The sequence below is a fragment of the Lipotes vexillifer genome, unplaced genomic scaffold (genome assembly GCF_000442215.2).
Source record: "Lipotes vexillifer unplaced genomic scaffold, Lipotes_vexillifer_v1.1 scaffold1235, whole genome shotgun sequence".
NCBI lineage: Eukaryota > Metazoa > Chordata > Mammalia > Artiodactyla > Lipotidae > Lipotes > Lipotes vexillifer.
The window spans coordinates 1,494,455-1,504,874 of NW_006775530.1; the positions used below are offsets into that span (position 1 = coordinate 1,494,455).

General features: G+C 44.4%; 1 protein-coding gene across 2 annotated transcripts in view; it reads right to left on the reverse strand.

The window, feature by feature from the left end:
* The window catches only part of CDH3 (cadherin 3), a 45,452-nt gene that overhangs the window by 13,270 nt on the left and 21,762 nt on the right, over positions 1–10,420 (reverse strand). Inside the window, exons 3-8 of one of the 2 annotated variants that reach the window (XM_007449941.1) lie at positions 4,860–4,942; positions 3,526–3,651; positions 3,140–3,295; positions 2,913–3,057; positions 1,458–1,624; positions 676–804 (exon numbers count right to left, since the gene is read on the reverse strand). In XM_007449941.1, coding sequence (XP_007450003.1) covers positions 676–804; positions 1,458–1,624; positions 2,913–3,057; positions 3,140–3,295; positions 3,526–3,651; positions 4,860–4,942 — 806 coding nt within the window. Of the gene's footprint in view, positions 1–675; positions 805–1,457; positions 1,625–2,912; positions 3,058–3,139; positions 3,296–3,525; positions 3,662–4,851; positions 4,943–10,420 lie in introns of both variants that reach the window. The other variant, XM_007449942.1, reaches the window with a different exon arrangement.

Here is a 10,420-nt window from a genome sequence, read left to right on the forward strand (position 1 = left end):
TACACCCAGGGGCCTGACGCTCCAGGAATCTCACTGATCTGGGTGCCCAAGGCCTCGCCATTGAGTAGTCACCTATATCTAGCTGAGATCAGAAAGGCATAAGGAAGGTGGCAAGAAGGGCTAGGTGTCTGATTGCTCTGGGGCACTGACCAGGAACTTTTTGGAAATTCTGGAACAGGTGGCAAAGATGGGGAAATCAGCTGTTGAGAACAAATTTTTAATCAGGCCTAAACAATGTTTAGCAGTCAGAGTTACCTACAGATGGAAGGGGGTGGGTGTCACCTTGACTGGCACTGAGTCCTCTGTCACGTGAGGTGTACAAGCATTCACTGGGGGAATGTGGGCGGGTATAGGTGTGAGGCAAATTAGGACTTTCCATATCAACAAAGATTTTCATATTGAGCACTTGTGTACCTGGGATTGTGTTAAGAACTGTACATAGATTATTTCATTTAAAACTCAGAAAAATGCAGCAGGAGACAATGGAGCATCATCTCCATTTCACAGATTAGGAAATAGGGCACAGAGAGGTTAGGTAGTTCACCTCAGGTCACAAAGCTCACAAGTGCTGGGACTGGGACTTGAAGCAATATAGGCTGGTTCCAGAGTTTCATCAGAAAGGAGAAACTTAGTCCTTCATCATCTGACAAGGGAAGAAGGAAGGAGGGGCATTACCTTCTGGGGCTCAAACACAGGAGCGTTGTCATTGGCATCGAGGATTTCCACTATGGCCATAGCCGTGGTGCTGGAGCCGTCCCCGTTCATGTCCGTAGCCTGGATGGTCAGTGTGTACTCAGGGACTCTCTGGGGAGAAAAGGAGAGTGGAAGTGGAAGGCCACTGCGCGTTGGGCACAGCCTTGCGTGTACGGGGAGGGAAGCGGAATGTTCCTCCCTCTAAGTGTTCTCTTGATTCCTGACCCACTGCTTGCCCACTGCAGAAAAGACCAGAAGCAAAGGGTAGAGGGGGAGGGGAACTGTGGATCCAAACGGTCCTCCTGGGCCTGTCGTGGGATGAAGTCTGGGCATTGCTTCCTGACCCTGGGCGGATGCAGAATGGGAGCTTTGAGTGTGGATTTGGGCAAAGGTATTAATTAGGGAACAGGAGGCAACTCTAATATCCATGGAGCTAATTCTGCTTTGTGGCACACACGGGACAAATCTGGGCAATGTGCGTGCGAAGTGAGCCATGCCGAGAGGAAATGAGAAAACCTGCAGAAAGTAGTAAACGTCTGTGTTTTACAGCTGCCTCCTCAGCCTTAACGAGATGATTTGGCAACGTGCCACCGGCCCGAGGGAGCTGCAGGACATCAATGTGGGACATAGCAGCAGCCATTCCCAGCTGACTTGGGTCCCCACTGCTCTGCCCTGGGCTTTGGGGGCAGAGGCTTCCGCTCTGAGCGTCAGACCCCAGCCTGGGCTAGCCTGGGCAGGCAGCACCTTCCCGAAGGGCCACTTACCTCCCGGTCCAGGCCACTGGAGACGACGCTGATGGTGCCTGTGCTCCGGTGGACCGTGAACATGAGGTCTTTTGGCTCTTGGCTATGGATGGAATAAGCAACCACCCCGTTGTAGGTGTTGATGGCATCGTCCTCATCCGTGGCTGTCACCTGCATCACAGAAGTGCCTGGAGGGGAGAAGCGCTGATGAGTGCGCAACCTTCCCTCCAGCTTCGATTCCAGCCTTGCCCACTTCTGGAACTCCGAGAGGCTCCACCCTGCTCGCTGGCTTGGCCCCATGTTCCACTCGTGGCAGAGATTGCTAATTGGTGCCCATTTCCCATTCTCCCCTTCCTTCTTAGAAACATAATCCTCATAATCATTCTAGGCTGAGCACAAGCCCACCGGGAACCAAAACTATTTCGCTTCTTGCAGCTAGCTGTGGCCACGAGACTGAAATCTGACGAATGGGATATACAGCTTTGGGGGAAGCGTTTTTCTGAGTTAAGGGGCTTATTCTTCCCACCCCTTCCCTCCTTCCGGATATAACGGCCAGAGCTCCAGCAGCAACCATGAGGTAATCTTGGGAATAAAGCCAAAACAGCAGAGCAACGAGATGGAAGGAGCCTACACATTCCCCCACACGTTAAAGCACCATTCCAGCCTGGCTTGACCACCTCTAGGCTTCCTCAATACAAAGGGGGAAAAGGTTCCATATTGTTGAAGGTACTGTTTTTCTTATGGATATGTCTGTTATTGGCAGCCTCACCAACTCACATTTCTCTGCAATTCTCCACAACTCAGAGACAAAGGGAGAGGAGGAGCCCTCCTCACCAGCACCTGTCTTTGAGGTCATTAATGTCACCTATTTCTCTAGTCTTTTGCCAGCCCCTCTCACCCTCTTCCCCAGCCTGACAAGTCATTTTCTGCTCTCTGTAAGCCTGACAATTCATTTTCTGCTTTCTCTCAGGCTTTGCCACCCTCCTTGTAGCTGCCATTTCCCCAAAGAACCTCATGTCAGGCGCTTCATATCACACAGCAGTAGGCATGTGTTATTTCTAATCTTCACAGCTCTTTACGGTTGATATTATCCCCATTTTCAGGTGTGAAGATTGAGGCTCAGAGGTCAAGACCTTGCCCAGGGTCACAGCAGATGAGAGACAAAATCCAGATTCAAATATAGGTCTCTGCAGCTCCAAAGCTGCAGCTGGCTGATCATGTGAAGCTTCTGGGGAATTTTCAAATTCACAGATTCTGGGGCTCTACTACAGGATCATTCTTATGCAGGGATCTTCGGATAGAGTGGGGGAATCTGGATTTTTAAGAAGATCCCAGGTGATCTGAGGCACAGCCCAGGAAATCAGGTATGAAGGGTTCTTCCAGCCTTTAAGAGTCTGGGCTGATTCCAGAAGTGGACCAGAGGCCAGGTCTGGGCCCAGCAGACCTCTATAGCTGTGCCCTCCCCAGTCCTCTTACCGGGTAGTACCCCTTCCAAGACGCTCCCTCTGAAGACATCCTGGGTGAACTTGGGCTTGTGGTCATTCTGGTCTGTTACAATGATGGAGATGTTCATGGGCTCTTCCACGGAGGCACCGTTCTCCGACACAGCGTGGCCAAAGAGCTGTAGGTACATAGGCCTGGGGTCAGCCTGGCACTACTCTTCCTGGGGCCCTGCTTCTCGTTGGATGCTAAAGGTTACTTGCCTCATACTCAGCAATTTTCTCCCGGTCCAGTGGTTTATTCAACAGCAACCAGCCCGTTTCCTTCTCTATGGTGAAGACACCCTCAGGGGGGCTGTCTGCCCCAGGCCCTGTGATGCTGTAGAAAATCTTGGTGCCTCTGTCTTTATTAGATTTGAGCTGGAAGCAAAAGAAAATGGCAGCTGACAAAGTGACAAATATCTCATGATTGTAGCAAAGAACCCTCTGTGGGGAGGGGTGGAGAGGCACTGCCTGATTAGAAACTGCTCCCATCAGAGAGTTTCCCTCTGTGGGCCCCAGGGCTCAGCAGCAAGAAACCTCATATTCAGGCGTTTGAATGAGAGTCCCTGAAGACACCAATGACTCCCAGGGAGAAGGCACAGTCATACCTGATGCAGCTTCTGGGGGAAGGGACCCTTGCCATTCTCAGGGACAGATATTGGCGGGACCACCCAATCTCTCTTGCGTCTTCGCAAGATACGTTTGGATGGGGAGATCTTCAATGCTTTCCTTTCCTGCAAGGAGAGAAGACCCCTTAACCCAGGTGTGCAAACAACTGGAACATACCCAACATCCTCTCATCTACAGGGGCTCATGGCAAGGACAGAGGCCCAGATGGGTTTATTGTAAAAGAAAACTTGGAAATAATCTAAGTGTTCACTTATAGAGAAGGCCCAATTAAATACACTATAATACATCCATCTAGTGGAAATTGTGTACAGCTTGAAAAATGAGGGATGTCTCTCTGTGCTGGCATGGAAAGATCTTTGATATATATCCATACTTAAGCGAAAAAGAACAAGGTATGGAACAGCTTAATGTAGTTTAGTATTTTATTTAACAAACACTTACATAGGGCTTAATATGTGCCAGGCACTGTTCCATCTTTTGTGTAAAAGGGTGGGAAAATAAGGCATATATTCACATCTGCTTATATACAGACCAAGTCTAGGGGATACTAGAAGCTTATAATGGTGGTTATCTGTGAGAAGGGGAGAGGCAGTGTACTGATGTATTTTTCAGTGCAAAAAGAAGGTGCAGACATGTGAAAAGTATGTTAGTTTTGCATAAAAGAGGACCGAAAAGTTTATTTTATACGTATATATAATATATATAAATATATTTAATATAAATATAGAAAAAATACATAAATTAGAAGGAAAGAAACTGGTAACAGGTCTTCTCTTGGAGGGGTAGAGAGGGCATTAGACATAGGGGGAGAAAAAAGGGGAGGTTACTCATTCTAAAACTTTGTAATATTTAAAATTTTGAACCATGTGGATATATTAGCTGCTCAAAAAATTAAATTAGACAAAACAAAGAAACGTGGCCAAGAGCCTCAGGTCCATCTTCCCAAAGGTTCATGAGACTGGCAGTCCTGTGGTGGGATCACCTTCACTTGCGGTTTACCGGCATGATATGGGAAAGAAGGAAAGGGAGATGGAATTCAAGGGAGGAAGGGCACTGGGCCATTACTCACAAAGCAGCTCTGGGCCCCCCTGGCCTGACTCTGGTGCCCCCTACTGGGCAGCTGCAAGCACTACCCTGCTTAGATGGGTACCCACGCGCACAGCTATGGGCAACTGAGGTCTAACCCTGCGTCCTCTGCAGGGGTAACATGGCTCACAACAGCCATGGCAACCTCGGCCGCCTGACCAGCAGCAAGCTGCGCATGCACGGAGAATGTCTTTCTTCTCTCCTGAAGGTGGACATGGTGTTTTACCTGGACTGTTTTGTTGTTCAGAACAGTGAAGTCATCATCAGTCAGCAGGGCCAACTCTTGCCCAGCGCAGTCCGTGAAAACTACTGTGGGGAAGGGAGGAAAAGAGCATTAGGAAGGAGGGGCTTCTGGAAGATACCCCATGGGAGCCAAGACCTGACAACAGGCCCCTGACTGGATCAAGGACTATTGCAAGCCATTGCAGAAGGAGACTTGGCTTACTTCCTCTGACCAGCAATGTGATCAAATATGACTTTCAGATGGGCTTCTGAGTCTGGTCTCAAGAGGACGGACCACTTCGTGGTTTGTGGCCCGAAGAACCAAAATCACAGATATTCAGCAACATTAGCCCCATGGAGTCTCACGAGACACAGAGTTGACCCAAGGTCACAGCTGGAGGCAGAAGATTTTAAGCATTTCCGAAGGCTATGAGTTTACATATGTGCTGTATGCATCCTGCTACACCGTCACCCACACAGATCATTCTGGATAACCTCGGGTTGTTTCAGTCTGTCATGCTACTTCTGAATCCTCCCTGCTTGGCTGCCCTTTAAACAAGCACTCTGAGTTAATAACTACCATTCGTTAATCCAGAGACTGGGCCCATTTCATCTTTACAACTATGCTGCCAAGTTAGGCATGAGCTCCTTTACAAAGATGAGAAAACTGAGGTTCAAAAGCCAGGTCAGCCTGACTCCAAGGTATACGCTAGAGAGTATTCACAACCAATGTTCTTACCCACCCTTCCTTGTGGCCAAAGCATGGAGTCAGGAAACCTGCCAGGGGCTACAACTGGGCCCATTGGCAACATGCCCTGACCCAGGCGTTCCCATAACGCTGGCCCAGACACCAGTGCTCATCAGTCTACTAGACTGCAGCACAACAAGGACCAGAGGGACAGTGCTGTGCCATGGAAAGGTCAGTGTGAGCTCTCCCAACTGTCCTTTTTTGAAAAATTGTCCTTTAGTTTCAGATGATGATGACAATTGTTTTAAATAATCCTTCCCTAAAATAAGAAAGGATAACAGATAAGGGTTTTTAAACTACAAAAGTAATGTGACAGAAGTAAGAAGAACTACAGTCCTGCAGCCTGTGGAACAAAAACCACATTCACAGAAAGATAGACAAGATGAAAAGGCAGAGGGCTATGTACCAGATGAAGGAACAAGATAAAACCCCAGAAAAACAACTAAATAAAGTAGAGATAGGCAACCTTCCAGAAAAAGAACTCAGAATAATGATAGTGAAGATGATCCAGGACCTCGGAAAAAGAATGGAGGCAAAGATCGAGGAGATGCAAGAAATGTTTAACAAAGACCTACAAGAATTAAAGAACAAACAAACAGAGATGAACAATACAGTAACTGAAATGAAAACTACACTAGAAGGAATCAATAGCAGAATAACTGAGGCAGAAGAACGGATAAGTGACCTGGAAGACACAATGGTGGAATTCACTGCTGCAGAACAGAATAAAGGAAAAAGAATGAAAAGAAATGAAGACAGCCTAACAGACCTCTGGAAAAACACTAAATGCAACAACATTCGCATTATAGGGGTCCCAGAAGGAGAAGAGAGAGAGAAAGGACCAGAGAAAATATTTGAAGAGATTATAGTTGAAAACTTCCCTAACATGGTAAAGGAAATAGTCACCCAAGTCCAGGAAGCGCAGAGAGTCCCATACAGGATAAACCCAAGGAGAAACATGCCGAGACGCATAGTAATCAAATTGGCAAAAATTAAAGACAAAGAAAAATTATTGAAAGCAGCAAGGGAAAAATGACAAATAACATACAAGGGAACTCCCATAAGGTATAACAGCTGATTGCTCAGCAGAAACTCTACAAGCCGGAAGGGAGTGGCATGATATACTTAAAGTGATGAAAGGGAAGAATCTACAACCAAGATTACTCTACCCGGCAAGGATCTCATTCAGATTCGATGGAGAAATCAAAAGCTTTACAGACAAGCAAAAGCTAAGAGAATTCAGTACCACCAAACCAGCTCTACAACAAACGCTAAAGGAACTTCTCTAAGTGGGAAACACAAGAGAAGAAAAGGACCTACAAAAACAAACCCAAAACAATTAAGAAAACGGTCATAGGAAGATACATATCGATAGTTACCTTAAACGTGAATGGATTAAATGCTCCAGCCAAAAGACACAGGCTTGCTGAATGGATACAAAAACAAGACCCATATATATGCTGTCTACAAGAGACCCACTTCAGACCTAGGGACACATACAGACTGAAAGTGAGGGGATGGAAAAAGATATTCCATGCAAATGGAAATCAAAAGAAAGCTGGAGTACCAATACTCATATCAGATAAAACAGACTTTAAAATAAAGAATGTTACAAGAGACAAGGAAGGACACTATGTAATGATCAAGGGATCAATCCAAGAAGAAGATATAACAATTATAAATATATATGCACCCAACACAGGAGCACCTCAATACATAAGGCAACTGCTAACAGCTATAAAAGAGGAAATCGACAGTAACACTTTAACGCCTCACTTACACCGATGGACAGATCATCCAAAATGAAAATAAATAAGGAAACAGAAGCTTTAAATGACACAACAGACCAGATAGATTTCATTGATATTTATAGGACATTCCATCCAAAAACAGCAGATTACACTTTCTTCTCAAGTGCTCACAGAACATTCTCCAGGATAGATCACATCTTGGGTCACAAATCAAGCCTCAGTAAATTTAAGAAACTTGAAATCATATCAAGCATCTTTTCTGACCACAACGCTATGAGATTAGAAATGAATTACAGGGAAAAAAACGTAAAAACACAAACACATGGAGGTTAAACAATACATTACTAAATAACCAAGAGATCACTGAAGAAATCAAAGAAGAAATCAAAAAATACCTAGAGACAAATGACAATGAAAACACGACAATCCAAAACCTATGGGATGCAGCAAAAGCAGTTCTAAGAGAGAGGTTTATAGCTATACAAGCCTACCTCAGGAAACAAGAAAAATCTCAAATATACAATCTAACCTTACACCTAAAGGAACCAGAGAAAGAACAAACAAAACCCAAAGTTAGCAGAAGGAAAGAAATCATGAAGATCAGAGCAGAAATAAATGAAATAGAAACAAAGAAAACAATAGCAAAGATCAATAAAACTAAAAGCTGGTTCTTTGAGAAGATAAACAAACAAAAAGTAATGTGAACATGATGAAGTATTCAAACAGTATATAAGAGTATAACATTTAAAAATAAAAAAGAGTTAACATTAAAAAGAATTCCAAATAATATCCAGACTATACAATGAACTCCTAAAACTCAAGAACAACAAAAAACAAACAACCCAATTAAAAATAAGTAAATAAAAAGGCAAAGGAGTTGAAAAGACATTTCTTCAAATAAGGTATACAAATGGCCAATAAGCATATGAAAAAATGCTCAATATCATTAGTCATTAGGGAAATACAAATCAAAATCACAATGAGATACCACTTCATACCTACTAGGGTGGCAAAAAAAAAAAAAGTAAATAACGAGTGTTGGCAAGATGTAAAGACACAGGAACCCTCCTGCACTGGGAATGTGATATGGTGCAGCCACTGTGAAAAACAGTTTGGTGGCTCCTCAGAAGGTAAACATAAAATTACCACATGATCCAACAATTCTACTTTTAGGCATATACCTAAAAGAACTGAAGTAGGATCTCAAACAGATACTTGTACACATATTTTCATAGTATCAGTATTCACAATAGCCAAAAGATGGAAACAACACAAGTGTCCATCAAGAGATGAATAGATAAACACAATGTGGTCTATACATACAATGGAATATTATTCAGTCTTTAAAAGGAATAAAGTTCTGACACATGCTGCAACATGGAAGAATCTTGAAAACATTATGCTAAGTAAAATAAGCTAGTCACAAAAGGGCAAATACTGCATGATTCCACTTATATGAGGTACCTAGAATACTCAAATTAATAGACATAGAAAGTAGAATAGAAGTTACCAGGGGCTGGAGAGAGAGGGGAATGTGTAGTTATTGTTTAATGGGTACAGAGTTTCTGTTTGGGATGATGAAAAAGTTCTGGAGACAGACTATGGTGATGGTTGCACAACAATTTGAACGCACTTAACGTCACCAAATTGTTTAAAATGGTTAAAATGGTCAAATTTTATGTTATGCATATTTTACCTCAATAAAAAAAAAAAGTAGAAGTCTGATGTGGGAGTGTAAAATGGGATAGTCATTTTGGAAAACTGTTGGGCAGTATTTGCTGAAGCTAATTATACACCTTCCCCAAGACCCAGCAATTTTACTTTGAGGTATAGACCCAACAAAGATACATTCACTAAAAGACAAGTATTATAATAGTCACAGCAGCACTGTCTATAATAGCTAAAGACTGGAAATAGCCCAAATGTCCATCAAGGTAGAATGAATAAAAATACGGTGGAATATTCATATAATCAAGTGAGTCAACCACAAGGACATACAACAACATGAATGAATCTTACAAACATGGTTGAGTGACAGAAGCCAGATACAAGAGAGGACACGTGTATGATTCCATTAACATCAAGTTCAAAAGCAGGTAAAACTAACTTGGATGAAAGAACTTGAGACACTGGCCATCTTTTGGGGAGAGGCTTAGTGCACGGAGGGGAGGAAGAGGGAAGGCTTAAAAGCATACAGAGCTGCCTTCAGCTCCCCAGAGCCCCAGAGCTCACACACACAGGCAGGTTCCTTCATGGCAAGGCTGGAGTGTGCCCCTGAGAAAGAGAAGATTGCTTAGATACCAGCCCTGCCTCCTTGACGACATCCCCACTGAGGAGTCATGGGCTGTGACAACATGCTCGGCCGGTGAGAGGAATGGAAAGAGGGATCTCGGCCTGAGTCAGTTCCAAAGAGTCCCAGGGGCAGGGAGATTCCCAGAGTGACCCTGCCCTTTACCTCCAGCACACAGCTTTGTACTCTCATCTTCTGAGGAATGTTGCTTTGCCTTTGGGCTAAAAAAGACCAGGAATGATACGTGGCAGAGTTTAAATCATCTTAACACAGGACAAAAGTTAAATAACCTATGGGGCATTCACTCCATGGATTTTTTTATCCAGCTATGCAAAATGTAAGCAGAATGTAGAACTGCATATATGGTATATGTAACTATGCACAGGAAAAAATTTTAAAAAAGACTGGAAGGAAATGAAGCTTCCCTATGACTGGGGTTACCAGCTACTTATTATCTTTATTTTTCGGTAGGTCCAAGTTTTCTCTTAACATGAATTGTGTTCTCCCCTCAAATTCACGTGTTGAAGTCCTAATACCTCAGAATGTGATTATATTTGGAAAAAGGACCTTTAAAGAGGTGATAAGGGGGCTTCCCTGGTGGCGCAGTGGTTGAGAGTCCGCCTGCCAATGCAGGGGACACGGGTTCGTGCGCCAGTCCGGGAAGATCCCACATGCCACAGAGCGGCTGGGCCCATGAGCCATGGCCGCTGAGCCTGCGTGTCCGGAGCCTGCGCTCCGCAACGGGAGAGGCCACAACAGTGAGGGCCCGCGTACCG